Source organism: Manis javanica, chromosome 4, assembly GCF_040802235.1.
Source record: "Manis javanica isolate MJ-LG chromosome 4, MJ_LKY, whole genome shotgun sequence".
Lineage (NCBI taxonomy): Eukaryota > Metazoa > Chordata > Mammalia > Pholidota > Manidae > Manis > Manis javanica.
The window spans coordinates 124290992-124317219 of NC_133159.1; the positions used below are offsets into that span (position 1 = coordinate 124290992).

Below are 26228 nucleotides of genomic sequence, written 5' to 3' on the forward strand. Positions count from 1 at the left end.
CATGGGCTTGTACCCGGATTCCTGGGAGGGATGAGAATGAGGACTACAAAGATGCCAGGTGGAGGGCTGAGGAGGGGTGGGCGCCATGGTCAGGTGGGGAGTCGGGGGAGGGCCTCACTACACATCCCCATGCTGTGCACCTCATTCAGCCATGGGTGGAGCCAGGCGGCAGCAGGCGCTGACCCTCTTCCCCACCTGCCTTGCCCTCGCCTTCTCCCTCCCACTGTGGGCAGCCACAGGTGTGAGGGGATCCGGAGGGTGGCACAGCCGCTGTACCAGGACCATCTCGAGGGGCTGCATGGCATCCAGCTCAGCAGGGATGGTGGTGGTAGCAGGAGGGACAACGGGAGCCAGGCTGTCCAGGTCATCCGGGAGATGGGGGATGACAAGCTCATCCAGCGCAGGTTCCTCGTGGGGCTCAGTCCTGCCAAGAGAGCCTCAGCTGTGCAGGTGAGCACAGCCCTCAGGTTTGGGGGGTGACAGGTGCAGGACAGGGGCCACGAGCAGGACCTGTGGAGTCAGACTGCCTGGGTTTGCATCCCAGCTCTGCCCCTGATGGCCTGTGTACCCTTGAGCAAGTCTCCTTGCCTTTCTGGCCTCAGTTGTCTCACTTATAAAATAGGATCTCTAGCAGCACTCATCTCCTGGAGTTACTATACAGATTAAAATGGCTGGGTTCTCATAAGGCACTTGTAACAGTGTGTGATGCAGTGTTTACAGACATTAGCTTTCACCATTTGCTAGTGCCATCCCATCCCTGGAGAACCCAAAGTGGCTCCACCCCACTCTAAACCACAACGCTGCACTGTTAAGGGGTCTTGGAACGAAAGATTCTCTTAGAGAACAGACTTTTATCATCCTAATAAGGAGATTCCCATTCTCACTATATTGCTCAGTCCTGGTTCAACAGCATCTTCAGAACTCTTGTGGATTTGGCAGAGTGGTGAGTGAAATGAGAGAGAAGAGGGAAGGGAAGGCCTAATATTTGGAACACACGTGTCAGAAAAGAGTGTTTTGACCTCCAAGGGAACTGAGAAGGGAAGAACTGGACTCCTTAGCGTTAGGCAGCCTGGCTGCAAACCTGAACCCAGACTCGGAGCCAGGACGTTCTCCCCTTCCTGCTGGGAAAGCTCAGCCCTCCAGGTGGAAAGGAGAGCGCCCCCTTCCCAGCCCCGTTTCTCTCCTGACTTCAGGCTTAGTTTCTTGTACAGCTTTTTTTTCCCTGTTCTCCTAGCATTCATTGTGTATTCCTGAGGTCTAAGTAAAAGGCAGGAGGACGGAATCCTCTGAGGTGCTGCCTGTCCCTCTGCATCCTGCCCCAGTGGTGGCCGTGAAAGGGCAGTGCCTAGCCTTACCCTCCCATGTGTCCAGATCATGCCCAGGGCCTTTGCACCAGAACACAAGGCAGAGGAGAAGAAGGAAGCCTTGTGGAGGGCTGGAAATGAGATCATGGGGTATGAGATCAGCCGGAAGTGACAACACCAAAAGTGACATCATTGTGGGCAGCTCACAGGAAGTGAGCCTGTGTATATAAGCAGTGCTCTGAAATAAAACTGCGTCACTTGTCCACCACCAGTGGTCAGTGAACTTTCTGACCCCTGCTTTGGTTTCTGTGTCTTTCTTGCTATCTCTGTGTTTTCTTAATCTCCCCACCCACTCCTCTCAGGCTCAGCTGGTTTGGGGAGCTGGTCTCTGCAGGTGGCGCCCGAACTGGGACCTAAGAATGGAGTGACGGGGACCTGAAGAATATCAGGTTCCACAGAGCTCGACTCTGCAGGCGGCCAGCGAGTTAGGTGAGGAGACTCCCTGAGGGGCAGACGTGTCAAAACACAAGGTACGGCAATAACAGTTCGGAGGGAGGTTCGGGAGCAATAGAGTCAGGAGTAAAACTTGGGACAATCAGGGTCAAAGGACTGTCCAGGTCAGAGGACTGTAAAATTTTGTTTATATGCTTAAAGGTATAAACATGGGACAGTGTGGGTCAAAGGACCGAGAAATTTTTGTACATATGCTTAAAGCTATGCTTCGTGCTCGCGGTAGTAGAGTGCGCAGCCGGCAGCTAGAAGCTTTTCTTGCCTTTGTGCAGGAAACCTGCCCCTGGTTCCCTGAAGAGGGAACCATAAATGAGCAGATTTGGCAAAAAGTGGGGTTACAGCTTAAACAGCGCTTCACCCTTCATGGGCCTCGGGACTTTCCTGTGGAAACATTTGCTTTATGGAATTTAGTGAAGGAAAGTTTGGATCCATCCCCTGAGGTTACCTGTTTGCCTGACAGACTTCCAGAGGGAGGCTCTATAGTTGAGCAATTGAAACAACCATTCACCCGTTATGAGGCTTTGGCTAATGCCACAGCATCCGTGGACTGTGAGCCGTTATCTCCCAAGTATGAACTAGACAATGAGCTACCACCACCACCTCCTGAATATGACCAAAAGTTGTTAACAGAGGTTCAGCAGTGTGAGGAGGAGCTCCCTGGGAATTGGCAACATGGCGTCCAATATGGTGATGATGGCGTCCAATGTGGCGGCCAGGAAGACTTATATTGTGAGCAGGAAGAGTTTGACTCCTCAGAGTCTGAGATGGAAGGAGAGGGCCACACAAAATCCTCTAACACCTTAACATCTCCTTCCAACACTGAATCTGTTTTGACTGCTTTTCAAAAACTAAAAGTGTCTTCCCCTAAAATCCTGCAATCACCGCTCTGCCCTAATCAGCCTTGGAGCCGTAAATTGCAAGCAGGGAACCCCTCCGCACCTCCATGCCCTCCTAGTCATCAGTCTAACCGGGAACATTCCATTCCTGTTATCATCAGAGCGACTCCTGGTCCCGCTAGTGGCTCAGCTTTGCAGCATAGCATCCAAGAAGCCCAGAGGCGGGGTGAGGACACATCTGAATTCCACTCCCTCTGTCGGGAGGGAGATGGAAATGTCAGAGATTATAATCCTATCCCTTTCAAAACTTTGAAGGAGCTCAAGCAATCCTGCTCTCAATATGGCCCAACTGCTCCTTTTACCCTCACTCTCTTGGAAGTGATATCCACTGAAGCTCTGATTCCTAATGAGTGGCGAATGCTTGCTAAGGCATGTCTCACTGGAGGTGATTATTTGTTATGGAAGAGTGAATTTGTAGACTTGTGTGTACAACAGGCCAACAGAAATCAAATGCATAACATTCCCATCAGTCTGGATATGCTCACTGGAGAAGGGCAGTATTCTGCCTTGATGGATCAGCTTCAGTTCCCTTTACAGGCTTATCAGCAAATTAACATTTGTGGAAGCAAGGCTTGGAGGAGCCTGCCCACCGCAGGGGCTACAACTGAGGAGCTGAGCAGCATTCGGCAAGGCCCAGACGAGCCATTTCAGGAATTTGTGTCTCGCTTACTGCAGGCCATATCCAGAGTATTTTCTGATTCTGAGGCTGGAAATGTTCTTGCTAGACAGCTAGCCTATGAAAATGCCAACAGTACATGTCAGGATCTAATTCGGCCTTATAGAAAAAAAGGAACTCTTTCAGACTTTATCAAACTTTGTGCAGACGTGGGAACTTCTTACATACAGGGTGCAGCATTGGCCACCAAATTACGTAAAACATTTGGCCCAACAAAGTGGCCCCGCCCCCAATTAGGAATAAGACCTCATCTTAAAGGTAGATGTTTTCACTGTGGACTATTAGGCCATTTTGCTCGAGAGTGCCCTTATCCTAAAGACCTTCTGAGGGAAAAGCCAAATAGAACTCCTGGAATTTGCCCGCGATGCTGCCGAGGCAGGCATTGGGCTAATGAATGTAAGTCACAAACTGATATTCAAGGTCTACGATTGTCGGGAAACTCCCAGCGGGGCCCGCCCCGGCCCCAACAAATAATGGGGGCCCTGTCCATGACTCCTTCAAGTATCCTTCCTCACGCAAAACAGTCCAACAGCTTTGTCGAGCAATCCCAGGAAGCACAGGATTGGACCTCAGTCCCTCCTCCAGATTCATACTAACTCCTGATATAGGACCTCAAGCTATTCCCACCGGGGTGTATGGTCCTTTACCTCCTGGTACAGTAGGCCTTATCTTAGGCAGGAGTAGCTGGAATTTAAAAGGACTGCAAGTGCAGCCTGGAGTCATAGACTCCAAATACATGGGTGAAATTAAAGTTATATGTTGTTCACCTTTCAGAATTATTCAAATGTTATCCTCTGATCGTGTAGCTCAACTTGTTGTGTTGCCTTTTATACAAACTGGCTGGAGTCAGTCTTCTCAGATGAGAGGGAACCACGGCTTTGGTTCCTCAGATGCCTTTTGGATCCAACGAGTAGGACTTGAACGACCTACTTTAACTCTTCGGATTGATGGGAAATGTTTTGAAGGCCTCGTGGATACTGGAGCCGATGTGTCTGTCATTTCATTACGGCAGTGGCCCACCACTTGGCCCACCCGAGAGGCTATGGCTGATTTGCAAGGTATTGGTGTGGCACAGGGTCCTCTACAAAGTTCTCGGGCTTTAACCTGGTCAGACAAGGAGGGACATACGGGTACTTTCCAACCCTTCATCCTTGACCATCTTCCTATTAATCTATGGGGACGGGATGTTTTAGCTCAAATGTCACTTTTACTCTACAGCCCTAGACCTCAAGTTGCTCAGATGATGCTGAATCAAGGGCATGTACCTGGAACTGGTCTGGGAAGTGAGGGCCAAGGTAGGCCATTCCCAATTTCCCCTCAGCCTCACCAAGATCGGTCTGGCCTAGGGTACCATCCAAATTTGCCCTAGGGGCCTTGGTATCTCCTGCCTCCCTAACATTGACAGCCTCTAAAATACAATGGTTAACTGACAAGCCCCTCTCGGTGGACCAACGGCCCCTGACTCAGGAGAAACTGCAAATTGCTAGTGTCCGAACAATTGAAAGCTGGACATATTGAGGAGTCTTTTAGTCCTTGGAACACTCCCGTCTTTGTGATAAAAAAGAAACAGCTGGTCACTGGAGGCTCCTACAGGACTCCGGCAAAAGTAATGCTGTCATGGTTACAATGGGAGCAGCCCAACCGGGACTGCCCTCCTCCACCATGATCCCTTGGAAACACTCCCTCATTGTTAGTGACTTGAAAGATTGTTTCTTCTCTATCCTTTTAATCCAGAGGATAGGGAACGCTTTGCCTTGAGCTTGCCCTCGATTAACTTTAAAGAACCCATGAAGAGATACCCCTGGAAAGTCCCTCCTCAAGGAATGGCTAACAACCCCACCTTGTGTCAAACATTTGTGGCACAAGCCACTTGAGTGTTATGTGACGAATATCTGGAAGCATAATTATCCATTATATGGTGACATTCTCTGCTCCCATGCTGACCCCCAGTTTTGTCTCAGCTTTATGGACTGCTTCAAATACAATTGGATGCCCATAGACTACATATTGCTCCCGAAAAGGTGCAGATGCAAGCTCCATTCTTCTATTTGGGAACTCATATTTTATGAAGGATCATTCAGCCACAAAAAGTAGAAATAAGAACTAAGCACTTACATACCCTGAACAATTTCCAAAAATTACTTGGAGACACTAATTGGTTACAACCTTTTCTAAAACTTACCACAGGACAGTTACAACCTCTTTTCCAGATCATTCAAGACGATGCCAACCCTTCCTCCTCCAGACATTTGACACCCGATGCCATGCTGCATTTAAAAGCATCTGTGTTACCAATGCACCTTATACCAGTTCCCGATGGGAATGGCACAAAATTCGCAGCCATCTCCTAGGGGCAAGGCAACATACAAATCTTAGCCTTGATCTGCATAACCTACATCAAGAGATATTAGACATCCAAAATACCCGAGTGGATATGATAGATCCTCGAGATCTAGCAAAACAAGTCCTGGAACATCTTAAAGGATTTAACCTGTTCAATATGCTGAAACATACCCTCTCATACTTGATTGTTTTGGTGTTTGTGATAATTGTTTTGTTTTACTTATTATTAGTTGGCTGGCAAGTCCTTAAGAAAAAAATCCACGCAGACAGATTGAATCTACATCAACTATGGCTTCAATTAAAGAAAGAGGGGAGAGAACTCCCTCCACCAGATTTATTTCTGTAACCTTTCTTCTTCCTTCCTAAACACAGACCTTTCTAGAATTCCCACACACGCCTTATGTCAAAAACCCTCTTTGAGGTAAAATCTGGGTACCCCAAGACATGTGACCAGAGCTGCGGCTCCACCTGCAGGCGAGGACACACTGAGGCAGGTGCTGGGCATGGAGGCCATGGGGGCATAAACAACTGAGGAGACAGAGGACTGACCCTCTTGAAGGACGCTGCTCCTCTCTCACTGACATGCCTCGCATCACCCTGCTTGGCCCCGGAGGATGGCTGGTTAGCCAGAGACGGGTAAGATTCCTCAAGGGAGGAACAACCTAAGACAGGCACAGTCACAGAGGGGCCATCAGGAGTGAACTTGGGGGCCAACAGAGGTGGGGCTCAGATCCTCACCCCCCCAGCCTTGCAGAGGCCCAAACCAACACCATCTCTGAGAGAAGTCTTCTGTCCCCATGGCTGCTTTGCTGCCCATGCTCAGCTCAGATCGAGACCCAGGTGGTCGACAGAGACCTGACCAACAGCAGCTGTAGGGAAGGGCTGTGTTGGGACACCTATTTGCTGTACTCCTTATTATATCTCTCTTTACCACTGAAGCTTTTTAATAAAGAAAAAAGGGGGAAATGTGGAGGGCCGGAAATGAAGTCACCGGGTGCGAGGTCAGCTGGAAGTGACAACACCGAAAGTGACATCACTGTGGGATAGGTCACAGGAAATGAGCCTGTGTATATAAGCAGTGCTCTGAAATAAAACTGCGTCACTTGTCCATCACCAGTGGTCAGTGAACCTCCTGATCCCAACTTTGGTTTCTGTGTCTTTCTTGCTATCTCTGTGTTTTCTTAATCTCCCCACCCACTCCTCTCAGGCTCAGGTGGTTTGTGGAGCTGGTCTCCACAAAGTCTCTTTACAGAAGAAGTAACTCCCATGGCTCTTCAGTGGCACCTGAGGTATCTTCTCCTGCAACACAAGGCCACAGTCACTCTAGGATAAGGTACCGAGCAAGACAGTGTTCCCTAGAAAGGAAAAGCCTAATTGGAGAAAATCAGAAGCATTACTGTTTGTAACGTCAGGGGAGGTGGGGCCATAGCAGAACCTGAAGTTGAGGACAAGAGTCAGAAAATGAGACATGGCTCTCCGGTGACCAGGGTTCTCCATGGGCTGGGCTTGAGGAGAAGGTGGGACTGGACACCTCACTTCCAGATGATGCCAAAGCTGGGAGCTTCAGGGAGGCCCGGAAACAGCTGCAAACTGCCTGCCTGCATGTGCCAGTGCCTCCCATATTCACACAAACACTGTGCAGATGGGTGACATGAACTGTCCCCAAGATTTCTGATGAAAATTGTTACCCAGGTGGGATGAAGGGGGTCCTTTTCACCCTAAAAAAGACAGGGCCCAAAAGCACAGTAAAGTCCATCTAAGGCTCCTTCAGGCTCCTTCCTCTAGAGAGCAGCAGTCTCCTTGGTACTTTTGCAACAAACCATGGGGTGCTTACACACACACACACATACACACACATCACCTTCTCAAGGATCACACCATTGACAGGTTTTTTTATATATTATCAGGACCCATGCTGAAGCCTAAGGAGGGTTGATGCTCTCAATGATTTGTGGACAAAGCCAGGGGGAAATAGTGTGTTTCTTGACCCTTTTCTGATTTATGTGCCTCTTATATACTTAATGTTAAGCCAGAAACAGACTTTAGCAAGTGCCTCACTGGGTTTTCTCAAAGATTACCCCACAGAGGTATCTTCTGAGATGCTCTTCGCAAAATTAAATAAAAAGAGTTTTGATAGTCAAATTTGGAAAATGTTGCATATTACATTTTCTTCTTGGAAATTCACAATGCACATTAGCATATCAAAATCTCTGAGACTGTTATAGATAAAGGAACCTGTTCACCATTACATTTCCCAGAGTTTCCGAAGATTAGCTGGCCATAGGGAAAAAATGTCTGGAATAAGGATTAATATTCTGTGAAACTAGAGTTGGGTGGAACACTCTTTGGAAAAGGCTGATCTAGAACAATAGACACATTTTACAGAGGGAAAAACTGAGTTCTAGAGGAAGAAATGCCCAACTGAAGATTGTAGAGCTAGATACTGATGGGGCTGGATGTGAAACTCAAATTTCTTAACTCTTAACCAGACTCTCCCTATGACCCCACAGTGCCCAAAACTGAACTGAAGGGCAATCATCTTCCCATTGTCAATGAATACGTTTGTGTCCATCAATTTAAAGAAACCTCTGCTCACATTTTCATGCATTTTCTAATATAAAAGGTCATCCAGGTAAACCAGGGTCTTTAAGCATTGTTATCACTTTATTAAGAAGGAGGAAAGGAGGGCACCTTCTCCAGAGCACCTTTTTTCCCCAGAGAAACATCACCTTCATGGGCTGCAAGATGCTTCTAAAGCAAAAAGTTTAGAAATAAATTGTTTCTAAATAATAGCTAAAATAATAGCCAACATGTAAGAGAATAAAACAACAGATGAACAGCAGAGGTTGTCCACAAATGCTTACCAGAGCTGGTAACAAAGGCAGGGAAGCAGGGCTAGCAGAGGATGCCAATGACCTTGAAACCCCAGGCTCAGGTGAAGGGGGCAGCCTTCTACTCAGCTCAGCTTTACGGTCACGTGGGCTTCTGAGCTCAATGTGGTCAGATGCTCTAATTTTTGAGGGAAGGAAGATATCTGAATTTCCAAGTGAAATTTCCCAATGTTAAAATATCTTGAAAACATTGCCTAGGCCCAAGAAAGCCTGCTATGGCTGACAGTAGGCTGGGGACCCCGACTGGAGATGACTTCACACACGTCTGCTATTTAGTTTAATTTATCATGAGTGACTGAGAGACGGGGACATGAGAAAAAGCAGCTTTGCAACGGTGGGTGAATGGGAGAGGACCCAGACAATGCTTTAGAGAGGGTCTCAGGGGTGAGGGGGAGGTAAGGAGACCTGGCAGCAAGGACTCCAGCCTGGGGAGGACACTCCTTGCCTTGAGCAAGCCTAGGAAAGAGGCCTCCACGTGTCCAGCCTTCTGCAGCTCCATTATTCCCTGAGGCCTCGCTGGATATTTTCCCTCTGAATCAGCTCCGTATCTGTGATGGTAAAAGCTGACCCTCCAGGGGACCCCTGACCTCAAGTGTTATTTCAGGACATTGTCTGCACGAGCCACCTTGACTAGCTCTGTACTCGCTTCCTAATGCGTACAGTGCCATTGAGGGGAGACAGCACCTTGGATTCCACGCTCTGAAATGACAATTTGAAAGGACAATTCCTGGATAAGGCAGTGCTTAGACAAAATGCTTTTTCCTTTAGGTAGTTCAATCAGTCAATAAATGTGTCGATTTCTTATTCTAAGCTGTTCTGCTACGCCCAGGAAGCTCAAAGGTGGAGGGCACTGGGCACCCCAGGAGGGTGGAGAACAAGCAGGCGGGGGCTGCCAGAGTCCCGCACGGAGCCCTCGGACGCCCTTTCCCAGGCCGGCTCACTGCACCACTCGGCAGGAGCTTTCTACCACCTGCCTCCCTGGCTTTATAGGATTTATAAAGATTTTTCCTTTTAATCCTTCCGGCCGGCCTTATTCAAAAGGAGCACCATTTCCGAGGATTGATATTAATCAAGAGGTCACTGTGGCCTGGCTTATTTCACCCAAGCTAACCTCACCCTTCTAAGCTGTTGTGAATTCTCTTGCTCTCCTTGGCTAGCCTTCACTTTCTTTTCTCCCTGTCCTTGGCGCTGCACCTCGCCTTCTCTTTCTTCCTGCGGGAAAAGGCAGCCTCTTCAGAAGACAAGACAGGCCCTTAGTCCTCCGTGCATGAGATATGGAGGTGGTGATGTAGAAAAAGCTACTGGGTCTCAGGTGGGAAACCCCAGTTTCAATTCCTGACTGAACCTGGCCTCCGAATCCATAAAATGTGATTGTTTGTACCGCCTCTGTCACACACACACACACACACACAAAAGCGTAAGGCAGTTCACAGCATACTTTCACACCTTTCTCATTGGAGAAATTTTTTTATTCCCATTCTACAGATGAAGAAAGCAAGGTGGCTCCGAGTGGTCAGGAAACTTCCTACGATTACTGACCGTGGCAGAACCAGGCCTTTCGGATTTAAATGCCCCGTTCTGTCCATGACATCCATCTGCTGCTCTCACTGCCGGCCTGACTCAGAGATTGTAGTGAGGATCTTAGGAGAAGATGTGAAAAATCAGCAGCTCTTTGAGGGGGCAGAGGGTGAGGGTGGAGATTTCTGGGTAAATGACCTCTTTCTACCTCTTTGGTAAAACTGGGGGAACTCAGACAAATTTTTGCTGATGTGACCATAATACTACTGTGGCTGCCAAATTAGAGTCAGTCAGGAAAAATGTCCAATTGCATCAACCCAGTGGGGACATCATAAAAAGGCTGAAGAGGCCACTACCACTAAAGACTAGCAGCCAGGTCTCTGAGTCTGTTGTCCTCCTCCAGGCAGCTTGTTGCCAACGGTCATGTGACAAATGAATCCCTGTGCACATTTGAGTCAGAACTTTAACCCAGCAGGGCGGCTCCACAAACAGCTGTATCATAAAACCAACCTTCGTTTCTCTTCTTCCTATAGCCTAGCAGAGGGGCAATGCAGAGATGAGAAGGAGTGAGGCCCCAGGGCACTTGGGTTGTATGAAGACAAGCATGGCAAATCATAAAGTTTGTGGCCTTTAGCCGTGTGCACCTGTTCATACGTATGGGCCTTCCCACATGACCTGGAGGAGGTAGAAGGTGAATGCTGGCATGTGCTATGGAAACAAAAGATGAGCTCTGTGCTGGGAGGTCAAGTTGACAAAGAGAGGGTGTAGAAGAGGAATTTAGTCTTGACGCTGTAGGAAGAGAGAACCATTGTTAAGTTCTTGAATAGGAATCCCACCTGGAATTTTTTCTCCTATAAAAGAAAAATTTTTTCTGAGGTCTAAAGATGCTACCCCAAGCTTACTTCTGTCCCTGAAAACTTCCAGAAAAGGTAGGTGACAAGATCCTTGACTTAGGGAACTTACAGTCTAGGAACAAATAATGATTTATGCTAATCGTATGCAGACCTAAGACCCCAATAGAACTTGTTTTATTCCAACAAGATTTAAGTGAATGTTAAATATATAATCTAATTTTTTTATTTTGAAAAACATGTATTTTTTCCTATTTTTTAAATAGAAGTATAGTTGATAAACAATATTTTATTGGTTTCTGGTATACAATAGAGTGATTAAAAAATTATATACATCACCAAATGCTTTCCACGATCTATTATCTCACTTAATCTTCAAAGCAAAGCTAATGTGGGGACTACTGAGTTTCTTAGAAACAAGAAAGCCATTCCTTTGAAGGATCAAAGATCTATGTATGCCCCACCTTGCTCTGTTTTAGTTCCTACCAGCCCAGACTGGGAGCTCACATCCCATGCATCTTTGCATCCCCTGCACTCTCTCTATGGCCGCTGGATTGCTTCATGTCAGTGATGACAGGAGACAGCATTGGGAAGCTCCCTGTGCACTTGAGTCCTAACGCTGACACCGCCTCTACCTGTTGGCTCGTACCAGTCATCTACCTGCAGAGGTCTTTGGAGCCACACCTCTACACTGCTCAGGGAAGAAGCAGGTGATTTCCAGGCTCCTCCCACTCTACGGTCTATAATTCTATCTGGAGCTGAAGTGGTAATGGAGAGTGGGGCACCCACCTGGGACAGGACCCCTGAGGGTGAATTGCTGTAGTTCCAGTCTTCCGTCTGTCACCCCCAAACCAAAGTTTGGTTGCATTATACATCAAGTGGATACTTGTGGACTCAGCTCTTTCATGGGAACTACTAACCTAGGTAGTGACACATGCTTTCCCAGCCCATGTGTGCAACATGACAGATGGTATTCACAGGTGAGGCATGGAATCAGCCTGGCGGTGGGGCCTGCCGCTAGGGGCACACACACTAACTCCTCTGTTCCCTTTCATACTCCAGAAAGCAGGATGGAATGCAAGTAGCTGGATCACTTCATAACAGAGATACTAAGTGCTGCTCTAATTCATTTGAAAAAACTTTTCACAAACTTTGTTGCTTTCCCTCTAACCAGAAACTAGTTATTTGAGACTCGTATCATGATGAATGCTCTTTGGGAAGTTGAGAACCACTCATCTAAGGTTTGCACTATCAGTCTGGATGGGCTGGTTTATGCTGCAATAACAAACCCCCAAATCCCAGTGGTTTAAATTGACAAATTCATTTCTAGCTCATTCTACATGTACTTTTTAAATGGCTTCTCCCTGTAGCCATTTAAGGACCCAGGCTGTTGGAGGCTCCCTCCAGACATGTGCTTCTTTGATCACAGGGCAAGGGTGTGAGTACTGGGTGGACAATACACTGGTTCCTAAAGCTTCTGACCGAAGTGACCCACCTCACTTTAGCTCCCAGTTCATTGGCCAAAGAAAGTCATATGGCCAAGCCTGGATTCACTAGGGCAGAACCGAGTCATGTCCCTGCAGGTGGCACCACATGTCTGTGCACAATAAAAGTCTGTCACACCCACCAATCTTTAAAAAATGACCCTGGATAGACTTACATGGCTAGAAACACAATTTACCCCTAATTGTTAAGGTTATTTCTATTTATGAATATATTCTCTTTATCTCCTAGGTGAAAAGTGTAGGAGTTTTCAGAGTATAATACCAGCTGAAGGACGAGGTAAATACCTTATTCATGTACTATACACCAGTCCGCCTCACAGTTTGGGTTACTTGTTTTCATTGGAGTGGGGGGAAAGATGAGAGAGAGTTATTTATGGTTTTTCCATGAAGTCAAGTCCAAAATTTAGAACCACTGACTCACTACCTGTGCCCTCTGGTCAGTGGTGCTGGAAAATGTTAAACAACCATTTAATATTTGGTGGTGGTGGTGGTGGGGTGGGGTGGGGAGGACCTGATGGGTAGTGTTCACTGTTTTTCATGGTGTAAATACTCCCACCACAGCCAATTTTAAACACCCATGTGAGGTGAATGGGAAGAGATGGATGGGCACCACAATCTACAGGACTTTTCCTTCTCTATAACACTCATCAAATTTATAACTGCTGTCTTTGTATCTGTTTTCCTAAGTCGAATATAAGTTTTGTTAAGGCATGGATCACATCTGTTTCATTTCACTGCTGCATCCTCAGAACCTAACTGGCCTTGTAGGAGGCCTTTTACAAATATTAGTTTCCATTCCTGTCCCCTTTATTCATTCCCATCTACATCCAACACAGTTCCCTGAAGCTGCAGGTGAGATCCCGTCCAGAGGGTAAACAATTGGCTCACACAGAAACAAGGTTTTGGTGTCTCCAACCAGGGCTCTTAAACTCTTGGACTCCTTTCTCTCCCTGTTTAAGCTTGTGCATCTTCTTCTTTAAAAAAATAAAGATAATGTCTTCTGGTGGAATCAAAACAACACATTAATTTTGAATGGGGGAAAAGAGACCCTTCATATCTCTCATGTCCTCACATCACAGTTTTGCTTAGTTTTTCCCCCTCCCAACTACAAACTCCTTTTTCAAGATGTGGGAAGCCTTCTTTCCTTACCAGATTTCCAAGATGCAACAGAGGTATCAGGGTTTTTTTCATTCATAGTGTTTATTTTTTGTTTTAAATGAACTAAAGCAAAGGTTTGAATATTGTAGTACTTCTGAATTCTAAATGCCCAGCATCTGTGTCATCCTACGTTTTGCAGGTGTCTTATGGCTGTCCATTGGGGCTGAGATCCTGAATATCCTTCTGATGTTGTCAAGGGCCATCCTTCTGGACTCTGGAGTGAATTACCATAGCTCTGGGTTCCACTGGCTCAAGGTGGATGCCTATGTAGCTACCCGCAGTTGCAGGTACTTCCCAACAGCATCATTAGATCTGGCAACTTCCCCACAGCCTGCCCCAGAGGGACTGAAAAAGCATCAGGCTAGGCATCCCTACTGCCAAAGCACAGGCTGGCTCTTTCAGCAGGACAGCTGGTCCACTGGAGAAGTCACTGAATTAATCCCATTGGAGGGAGGCCATGACACTTTGGGTGATTGATGAAAAGAAAAGAGACAGACACAGGGGATGGAGAATAAAATTTATTCTTGTGTCTTTAACACAACCCTGGGAAGGAGATAGCACTGACTCTGAGATCAAAAATTGACTAATTTAGTACAGTGGTGAGGCACAAATCTGTAGAGAAATTCTGCCTGTATCCACATATTTGCTTTTTAATGGTTGTGTGACCTTGGACAAGTTACTTGACTTTTCTAAGCTAGCTATCTTCAAAAGCTATGGTGATGCATGTAAGAACTTGTTCATTATGCTTCAGAAGATTGGAAACTGTTGAGAATTAGGCTTGGGGTTGATTAATGATTGTGCATTGAGTCCCCTATACAGAATTTTATTGTTGTTAACAACCATTTGATCAATAAATATGAGAGATGCCCTCTCAAAAAAAAAAAGCTATGGTGATGATTAAATAAGAATACACCTAGTATATAGTAAGCATGCAATAAGTGAGAGCTTGTTAAAAATCATTATCCAAGTTTGGTGTAAATATCTCTTAAGAATAAAGAACTTTTCTTTTCTTTTTTTGGTCTTACTCCTGTGTTCTCCAAGCAACTTATAGAGCAACTTGGTTTGGTCTCCTAAGTGGGCCTTGCCATCAAGAAAAGGCTCCTGAACCTTCTTCATTTCTTTAGCTTGATACATAAAAATGTCTCTGTTAAGATAATAGTGCATCAATCCTATTGGTAGATCACTTCTGCACTTGATACGTGAAATGCATCTTTCTCAAGTATTATCATCAGTGAATAGGATGCTAAAATCCAATTTCTGGATCTTCACTGCAAAGAGCCAGACCATGGACTCTTAGAGACCCCTCCTCAGGCCCAGGTCCCAGCATCCTTCAAGGTCCCCCAAGATCATGAGTAGGCCTCTTTCAGGATATCTCTTCAATTCCACTTATGAGTAAGTTGCCAGCTGGAATGTTTAAGGATTTATAAGGACAGATACATCATAAGGACTTCAGACATCCTCATTAGTACATAAATAATTTCCCCCACCAATTAAAACTAATTTCTACTTGGATCACTAAAGCTGATCCCTAACTGGCCACTGCTTGCCATATATTTACTAAACTAAAACATACATGTAATTGGCGTCCTTGAAAAGGAAACACAAAACAAATGAAACATTTAATATTTAAAAGTGAAATTCAAGGAACCTTTCTTGAACAAAAGACCAGAATCCATATGTACAAACCTCCTTCCAAGTACCTGGAAACATTGACACAGAAACATTCAAATCCTAGACATATCCTATGAAAACCATTAAAGAAAATAAGTGCTCTGAGTCTCCAGGCAAAAAGACCGAGTCACTTACAAAGGGAAGAAAATTATATTGGCAACTGATTTCAGTTCCCCTTGATCACTGCCATGAGTCCAGTGTAGCCAGAACACACTCAGATTTTCATGTCAAGTCTTCCAATTTTTAGGTGTTAGCCAACAACCCACATTAAAAAGACTAACATGACAGAACACTATGGAGGATGGCTTCTGGCCAAATGTAGCTCAAGGACCCATCATTTGCGCTGGGAAAGAGAGGATGCAACATTGCTGCCTCTGAACATAGGGACACAAGGGCATGATAAAATGGAAGGGGCAAAATGGATCAAAGACCTGAATGTAAGTCATGAAACCATTAAACTCTTGGAAAAAAACATAGGCAAAAACCTCTTAGACATAAACATGACTGACCTCTTCTTGAACTTATGTCCCCGGGCAAGGAAAACAACAGCAAAAATGAACAAGTGGGACTATATTAAGCTGAAAAGCTTCTGTACAGCAAAAGACACCATCAATAGAACAAAAAGGAACCCTACAGTGTGGGAAAATATATTTGAAAATGACACATCTGATAAAGGCTTGACGTCCAGAATATATAAAGAGCTCACACGCCTCAACAAACAAAAAACAAATAACCCAATTAAAAAATGGGCAGAGGAACTGAACAGACAGTTCTCCAAAAAAGAAATACAGATGGCCAACAGACACATGAAAAGATGCTCCACATCGTTAATTATCAGAGAAATGCAAATTAAAACTACAATGAGGTATCACCTCACACCAGTAAGGATGGCTGCCATCCAAAAGACAAACAACAACAAATGTTGGTGAGGCCGTGGAGAAAGGGGAACCCTCCTACACTCCTGGTGGGAATGTAAGTTGGTTCAACCATTGTGGAAAGCAGTATGGAAGTACATCAAAATGCTCAAAACAGACATACCATTTGACCCAGGAATTGCACTCCTAGGAATTTACCATAAGAATGGAGCAATCAAGTATGAGAAAGACCAATGTACCCCTATGTTTATCGCAGCACTATTTTCAATAGCCAAGAATTGGAATCAACCTAAATGTCCATTGATAGATGAATGGATAAAGAAGATGTGGTACATATACACAATGGAATACTACTCAGCCATAAGAAAAGGGCAAATCCTACCATTTGCAGTAACATGGATGGAGCTTGAGGGTATTATGCTCAGTGAAACAAGCCAAGTGAAGAAAGAGAAATACCAAATGATTTCACTCATCTGTGGAGTATAAGAACAAAGGAAAAACTGAAGGAACAAAATAGCATCAGAATCACAGAACTCAAGAATGGACTAATAGGTACCAAAGGGAAAGGGACTGGGGAGGATGGCTGGGTAGGGAGGGATAAGGGGCAGGGAGAAAAAGGGGGGTATTAAGATTAGCATGCATGGGGGGGTGGGAGAAAGGGGATGGCTGTACAACACAGAGAAGACAAGTAGTGATTCTACAACATTTTGCTACACTGATGGACAGTGACTGTAAAGGGGTATATAGGGGGGACCTGGTATAGGGGAGAGCCTAGTAAACAAAATATTCATCATGTAAGTGTAGATTGATGATAAAAAAAAAAGCAGTTCTTGTGTGGAGACCTCCAATGAGTTCTACACAATGATATAAAGGACATATAAAAGTGTAGGCAAAGGGTCTGATTGTGTTTATACAGAGGATCAAAGCCTAATTTGGCTATCCCGAAAATGAACTAAGATACGATATGAAAAAGAACTTCCAACATCAGCACTCTCGGGAAGACTCATGCCAGAAGATGATCATCAAAAAACCCCAACAAAGATCCACGCACTGCTACAGGTGTAGATGCACTCATCCCACCGGTTCCTGGGCTTGCCATGGGAATGAAGAAGGAGATATCTAAGCTGGTCTGTGCATACAGTAAAACAACAAATTTGACTGGATCTATACTGTTGGAACTCAACCAAGAATTAGGAGAAGTGCAAGTTGTAGCACTCCAAAATCTTACAACTACAGACTATTTACTGTTAAAAGAACATATGGGATGTGAACAGTCCCCAGGAATGGGTTGTTTTAATTTGTCTGATTTCTCTCAGACTGTTCAAGTTCAGTTGGACAATATCCACCATATCAAAGATAAGTTTTCACAAATGCCTAAGGTGCCTAACTGGTTTTCTTGGTTCCACTGGAGATGGCTGTTAATTACAGGTATGCTTTGGTTATGTAACTGTACTCCTATTATGTTAATGTGTGTGCACAATTTAATTAGTAGCTTAAAACCTATACATGCTGAAATTACTCTACAAGAAGATATGTCAAAGAAATAATCAATCTTCCCAGGTTTTCTTCCGCCTGCTACTTCTATAGCTTTTCTTCTTCCTTCCTAATTACAACCCTTAAATAGAATTCGTGCCACATTTCGAATTTACTGAGTATCATAATTCTTCCAAGTGGTAAAGACACCTCAAGACAAATGCTGGGCATAGAAGCCACAGGGCATAAATATGCAAAGAAGTAAAAAGCTAACCTTTTCAAACAATAAGGCTTCTCTCTCACTTACCAACTTAACATTTCCCTGTATGGCCCCGGAAGATGACTGGTTAGCCAGAGACGGGTAAGATTCCTCAAGGGAGGAACAACCTAAGACAGGCACAGTCACAGGGGGGCCATCAGGTGAGAAATTGGGGATCAACAGAAGTGAGGCTTAGAACCTCCCCCCCCTGTTCTGAGAGAAATCTTCTGCATACGTGGATGTTTTATTGCCCTTGTCTAGCTTGGATTAACACATAGTCTACAGGCACACACCTGATCATCTACATTTGCTCTCTTACAGCACTAAACTATGTTTTCTACCTTTATCTTGTATCTAACTACCACTTCAGCATTTTATTAAAAATAGTAATAATAAAGAGAGAAATGTGGTATCCACATATAAATCAAGTATAAAAATCAAATGAATATTCATATTTGAACTGACTGTTTATAGTTCATAATGCATGAGCAAAACCGAAAGCTTCTGTGATGACTGCCCTTGTAATGTTCACCATGTAACTTATTCACTATGTAAGAATTTGTACTCCATGTAAGAACTTGTTCGTTATGCTTCAGAAGATTGGAGACTGACGAAAATTAGGCTTGGGGTGGATTAAGGATTGTGCATTGAGCATTGACCCCCCTATACAGAATTTTATTGTTGTTAACAACCATTTGATCAATAAATATGAGAGATGCCCTCACACACACACAAATATATATATATATATATACACACTTCCAATTGTAAAATAAATAAGTAACTGGGATGTAATGTATAGCATAAGGAATATAGTCAAAATATAGTAACAACTTGGTATGGTGATAACTGGTACCTAGAATTATCATGTATATAAATGTTCAATTACTGTGTTGTACACCTGGAACTAATGTAATACTGTGTGTCAACTACCCTTCAATAAAAAATAATTATCTAAAAAAAAAAATGGAAGGGGGTTGTGGGAGGAATGATATGGCAAAAGGACACATACCACTGTGTGGATTCATGGCTCTAAGAAATTAGCAATTATGTGAAACATGAAGGCTTCTTGGGAAGGCTTAAGGAGGATGCCATTGGGCTCCTTGCTAGGTAGAAAGAAACTGTATTTCTAGCTGCAGCTCACAAGGCTTACTTGTGCAGGGCTCCTAGGCATGGTGGCCCACATGATGTACACAACCATTTTTAAAATCACTATGAATCTTGGACCAGAAGATTGGAGGCCTCAGACATGGAACTATGACTGGTCATACCGCTGAGTCACTGGCAGTGGTGCTCAGCCTCTGACGGACCAGCAGGGATGCACACAGCTTTTCTAGGACTACCAACCTTGGTCATAGCTCTGTTACCTGCTAATCTTGTGACTTTGGATTAATTTCTTAACCTTTCTGTAGCCTGACTTCTTCATCTGTCAAGTGATGATACCTTTCTCAAATATTTTTATGGGCACTCAAAGAGATTATGTTTATGAAATTCTTGGCACAGAGTAAAGTCCTCAAGAAAGGGATATAATGATATTGTCACATTCTTATACATAGCTTGGAGGGAAAAAGTTTTAACTGAGTTATAACTCATAATACATACTTCAATGATGGGAGATCCAGCCCATGTCTAATGGAAAAACAAGGCCTTGATATAGAAGTTCAGTCTCTAAGAGAATGACTAAGCCATGTTATACAAGAACACAGGGTTCTCTCTGATACATACCTGCAAATCATAATCGCATCTTTAAAAATATATGTATACACATATGTATATGTACACATATATATAGACCAAGTGTGTATGGATGTACATACACACACATACACACTTATACTCACATATTCACTCTGTATAACAATCTCTTATGTTACTTTCTTCTTTGTAAAATAAATAACACATTCATGGCTCACTTCCCCATCCCACTATCCTAGAGTTTGGTGAACATGTCTGTGATAGTGTTATCCACAAGCTTCATGATTTATTGCATTTTGACCTCTTCTTAGTTTTTGTCTTCCCAGTCTGAAGAAGTTACACATTTGGTATACAAATACTTCTTTAACAAATGCTTTGACCCATTTGTCACTTCAGTTGCCTCCCTCTGAATAGGTGCCATTGGTTCTGAGATGATGTCACCAGCACTACACACACCAAAGCCTTCCCTCTTCCTGCTCCACTTGGGCTGATTGCTCTCCAGGCCTGCCACAGAGCTGTCAATGTGACACTTCACTTTGCCACTCCCTTGTACTAAAGAGCTGTTTCCTAGGGCCCATGCCATTATTTTGCTTAGTTTACACTCACATTTTGTGGGGGCACATCCCCCAGTAGCTTTCTAAGGAAGGTTTCAATGACAGATAAATTATTTTATTCCTTGCATATCTGGAAATGTACTTGTTCAAAGCTCCATATTTGATTGATAGTTTGGCAGAGTATAGAAATCTGTCAAAAATAATTTTCCTTTAGCATTTTGAAGATGTGGCTCTGAGTCCTTCAAGAATTTATTGTTTCTGTCAAGAGCCCAATAGTATTCTAATTCATGCTCCACTGTAGGGGACCTGTTGTTTCTACTCTTTACTATCAATGTTCTGAAATGTCATGAAAACATACCTTGGATGGGGATCTTCATTCATTCACATTCATTCTTTTTTCTTGTGCTTGATGGGCCCTCCAATCTGAATATCCATGTCTTAGAATTCTGGTATCTTGGGGGATTTTTCTGGTATTATTTCTTTGATTATTTTTACTCCTCAGTTTTCTGTTCTTTTTTTAGAGAACACCTGTTAGTTAAATATTAGATCTCTTGTATTAATCATCTAGGTGTCATTGTGTCCATTATCTTTTCTATCTCTTTCTCATCTTGTAATACTTTCTCAAAATGTTCCTCTATTTGACTTCTAACCTTTCTATTGAATTCTTATTTTGTGTCTTATTTGAATATCCAAGAAGTCTTCTTGTTTTCTAGTTGTTCTTTCTTCATATATCCTGATTTGCTTCACTGATGCAATATCATCTCATATCTCTCTGAAGATATTAATCAAATCAAAATAAATAAAAATAAAAACAAATAAATAATCAAAAAAATTTTTTCTGTTGCTATTTTCTTCTGTTCCTGTGTTATCTCTTTCCTTTAGATTCCCTTTCTCCCCCCTCCCCCTCCCCACTGTTTGTTGTTGGGCCTTTCTCCTAGATGTTTGTATCCTTCATTGTCAGGTCATATTTAAGGATGATTGGAAACTCTGGAGTAGGGTTGGAACTTATCTACTAGTAGGCTTTTTTTATAGGTGACTGGATGTGGAACCATCTATTTTACCTGGGAATTTCACCCCATGAAAACATATCAAACTTCAGTTTTGTAGAGGTTCTTTTCTCCACAAACACTCTTCTGGGTTCTGTGGAAGATGAAAAGTGTAGACCATCATGTCAGAATGCAATAGGTAATGCAGAGACTGGGAATATAAAAATAACAATGCCTGATGCCAGTGTTCTGGGTTAGAGTCAACAACCACCACAATAACAGAAATAATACTTATAGGTGAGCAGATACAATGCTGAGTACTTCCCATACATTATCTCACTGAATTGCTCACAATACCCTGTGTGCATAGTCACTATTATTCCAGTTTTGCAGATGAGGAAACTGATACAGAGAGATGAAGTCACCAGCTTATGGTCACACAGGTAATAAGACATGCTCCAGTGTGAACTCAGCACAGAGTCTGTTCTCTTAACTATTGGGTTACAGCAGACTGACTGGTCTCTGAGATTTGTGATTCAAACTCCAGGCTCAAATCGACTAGAACCAGGAGTTGGTTTTTCACCAGACTGACCACCAGCAAGAATCAAGCCAGGAGTCATAGCTCTAACCTTTTCCTAACTGTGTCTTTTGTTAACAGCCTTCTGTAGGGTTCTTTTGCTCTCTGCATGACTGTGTCAGTCATTGCCATGGACAGATACACAGCAGCCCTCCTGGAATCCAAGAGAAGCAGAGGGTACAGAAGGGCAGTCAGCACTCTCACCACAACTTTCTGGAACCTGAGGCTTTGGAAAGTGTTTGGTGAACAGAAGCTGCATCCAGCCCTGCTGGGCATGCTCTCATGAGTGTATGTGAGCACCTGCCACCAGGTGTCAAGGTGTCCATATGCTAGCCAGTGCTTGTGGCTGCCATATCTGCACAGGCAGACAAGCCAGGCACAAATGTCCACAATGAACATTTCTGGGTGGGTTTCAGAAGATTGTGGTCCAGGACTGTGGAATGATTCCACCCACCAACTCACCCTTCCCTAAACACATTTGGCTTCAGTGTGATTCCTGTTAAAATGCCAGTATCTTTAAATGGAACTCTTATAGAAGATATCATACTGATACTCTAGTATAAATGAGCATCTCAAGCTTTCCTCAACGTGAATTTAATAAGGATAACAAAAAAAGGGTGGGAGGAGCATGTGAACAGTACAGGTAAGAATAGTTGAAGAAAGGGGAAAGCAAGAATTTAACTACAAAGTGTGTAAAATCTGTTGCCCATATAGGTTTGTTAACCAAAGTCCAGAAATTCTTTTCCTTAATCGACACACACAAACTGATATGTGGGTTGACTATCCTATACTTCCCTTTTTATTTTAATCAAGAGGACATAAATTTAAAAATCAGTTTTGTATTACTTTAAAAATATTTTTTCTTCAAAATTTCCTAACATCTACCTATAGTAAAATTATTTTGGAAGCATAATCATGTGATAAAACATGAGAACAGTCAAATGGAATGACATCTTATCATAGTTAAGTGGAACAAATGCTGGAGTTGTTGTGCTTAAATTAAATCACCAGGCATTTTTGCCTCTAAAAATAAACATTGCTAAATGTGAGAATCTGGTTAGAAGTGTGGTGTGCTGCATATTTCCTCATGATTGTTAGATACATAATTTAGGTTTAGGGGAAAAACCCTAATATGTCCCAGCTTGGATTCATTTTTAAGAAAATGTATTTATGTGATTAGCAAACACATCAATTCTGAAACAAACCTGAATGCTTCAAATAAGCTCACTTGATCTGCTTTTGCTGAACTGTAACATTTTGCTGTCACAGAATAAGGGAAAACCCAGCTAACTTTTGCATGTTTGGGGCTCTAATCAAATTCCTCTCTCTCTCTCAACAAACAAACAAACAAAAATACCAGATCTGTAAAGAGTGAATCTGAAAGTGCCAAGGAAGAAATGAATTTTGTGGAGCCACATGAGGAAACTGACATCATTGGCTGGCACAGGTGGTGCCCAGAGAAAGCAGTCGGTGATCAATTAGATGTTGGGGTAGGACCCAAGGTGATTGGTCCCTGAGGCTCAAGTCTAAACCTATTGTTTACTACAGCCTCTGAGTTCCCAAGGCACTTTGCTTGCTTTAAAATATTTTAAATGCTGATTGTGTTAAAGTATAATATACATAGAGAAAAGTACACAAACCTTAAGTGTGCAGCTTAATGAATTTTCAGACAGCGAAAGTAGCCATGTAACTTTTACTGAGTCCAAGAGCATGCCACTCACCACACGACACACCAATAAGTCAAGAGACAGGGTGTTGGGGCAAGGAAAGCCTCTTGATTCAGAAAGCCTGCAGGCCGAGAAGACGGCAGACTAAGGTCCTAAAGCCCCATCTTCACACAGGGTTGATTGCAAGCTTCTTTTATTCTAGAGGAAGGGGTTCAGGAGGCAGAGCAGGTTAGGAGGTGATTGAAGGATGCAGGCATCTGGGCACCAGTGCAGGTCCGAGGAGAGCTGAGAAACTCCAGGTCCTGGGTGAGGGGATTCTCACTGTGACCTAGGTCTGGTCACAGTGTTCCTTAAACTCTCTGAAAAGGCAACCATTATATCCACACATATTTCCCTATCTCCTAGCAGAGGCAAGCTTTGGGTAAGGAGCTATTTGTAGCAATCTTGATCTGTAAGCAAAATTCCTAGGGATGATCAACAAGCCTATGTGCAGAGCTGCAGGGCTGAGCAGAAGCCTGGTTCTTTTTTTCCCCTTTTGGCCCAAAGGTTAAGGTAGCAAAAGAGACAAATGCAATATGAAGGTGGAGATGCCAACTTTTTCACTCGGTTACATAACCACTACCCAAATCAAGAAACAGAACCAAGATGTCTCATTTCCATCTATCTTTACTATAAGACAGACCCAGGTGGATTTTAATTCTTCAGTAGATTCAAACAACCTCTTTATTTATCTACTCCCCTCTTACAGATTGTATATTATTTCTCTATGACAAGAACTCTTCTCTCTGCCACAGATCAATGATTGGCAACACACACACACACACACACACACACACACACACACACCTATGAGTGTACCTATATAGAGAGCACCTACCAAGTAAGCATATTGTTTTGCCTGAGGGTTTCAGCCCCTGACTGGTTTACTATGGATTTGGTGAGACTGAGAAATGACAATGGAACATTCTTCGGTAAAAGGGTTTATTTCCTGGCTCTATTCTCATGGCAGTAGTTTGATCACTAGAATCACATCTGTATCCAGCAGTCTGCAGGTCCATAATCCACCTCCATCTCTGCCTCCACCAGGGCACTGGGCAGAGCTCTTTATATAGTGACTCAGTCAATTATAGCTTATTGCCTGTGGGTGTGGAAGCATTAGCCTAGCAGTAGGTCAGTTACATCATCAAGTAGTTTAGGGTCAGGTGAGAATCCTGGCCATAGGAACTTTCATTTTCCCCACACATATATACTGTATCAAATAGACTCTTTTTTTTTTTTAGCATTTTATGTGAAGTAATATAGCATCCAATTAAGAGCAAGGACTCTGGAGCCAGACTGTCTGAATGTTATTCCTAACGCCTTACCTTGGCCTCAGGCAAATCATTTGTCTCTCTATACCTCAGTTTTCTCATCTATAAATCAGAAATAATCCTACCTCTCTAAAGGGTTGTGAGGACTAACTGTGTTAGACATGAGAAGGACAATACTGGGCACTTGGTAAATACAATGAAAGGATTAACTGCCAGGATGTGCCGTGTGCAAAGCACTGCCTCAGGTCCATGGTTACATAAAGAAACAAGGGAGAGAGTCTGAGCCCCTGCCAATGAGTCAGGAAAGCAGTGGTGGAGTCTCAGTGACTGTGTTCAAGAGAAAGCCAGGATCAAATGTGTGCTGATTCCTCCAGCCTGGAAATTGTCTATCCCTAGCTAACCATTCAGTTGATTTCATCAGGTATCTACAATGTTCCAGGCACCATGCCATTTCTCCTATAAGTAAGGGGTCAAACTTCTTCCATTTCTGGTATTAGCAAAATGCCTGTTTGGGGTCAGTTGTTTCAGAACTAGTCCACATCTACTGTCTAGTTCTTACACCAACAGACAAAAACAGTTCCCAGGGTGTCAGCTGTTCTGAATAACAAACCCATCCTGAGACAAAACCAGCAATGGCCCTGAGTGATCTTCCCCACCCAGGCTTGGGGAACTCAGGAGGCAGGGGGTCGTGTCTTCCTTATGAGGTGGGTGGCAAAGAAGGGTGTCAGTTGACTCAGGCGTTTGAGCAAGAACAGACAAGCTGTCCCCAGATGAAGAAGTGGGAACGCAGTGGTCAGACTCCCGTGAGCCTAAACTCACTCAGTGAGCTTAGATTGCTGTCATGGAATCAGTAGCTTAGCTGCATTTCCATCATCAGACAAATGCCCCTGGGGAATCATATCTGGGTAGCCTGGGCTGAGAGGGGCTTCTCTGAAGACTTGAAGGTTAGTAAGCCTACTTTGCTTGTGTAAACACTTTTCACTCATTAAGCACCTAACAGATGTATGTGTATGTGAAGGGCTGTGTGAGTGTCATGAAAACACAGTGTGACTGAGCATGTACCTCCTGCCCTCAAAGGCCCAACAGGGAAGACAGCCAAGGTGGAAGGTTAAAGGATATTTCTATCACTTAGATGGCTGACGGACAATATTATTCACTCTTGTGGAGTCAACTATGCTGCGTCAGAGACAGACCAGCAAGCAGGGCGTGAAACATGAGGGGGCTTGGAGTCACGTAAAGCAGGTGAGCAGCATCTTGTGCGCAGTGGAAACAGGGAAGAAAGAGGACAGCAATTTGAAAATAGGAGAACTCAGGAGGTTTGCCTCCCATGGATGTCAGACATGATCCATCTTTTCCTCTCTTTCACTCTTTCTCTGTTTGATTATTTCATTTTCTCTTTTCAATTTAGGAAGTATACCAATATATATGAAGTAGTGTGACAGACAATGTGTGTACTCTACCCACCAACCAGATGAACAGAAGGAAGTGCTTTGCCTGAGTTGCCACAGA

General features: G+C 43.8%; 1 protein-coding gene across 1 annotated transcript; it reads left to right on the forward strand.

Annotated features, from left to right (window-relative positions):
- Positions 1-151: 151 nt before the first annotated feature.
- GSG1L2 (GSG1 like 2) lies at positions 152-22075 on the forward strand. The gene is given in 9 exon segments (XM_073232868.1): positions 152-218; positions 221-415; positions 418-450; positions 12724-12771; positions 13792-13922; positions 19070-19194; positions 21141-21171; positions 21834-21900; positions 21903-22075. Coding segments are annotated over 9 exon segments (870 nt in total).
- Positions 22076-26228: the final 4153 nt, after the last annotated feature.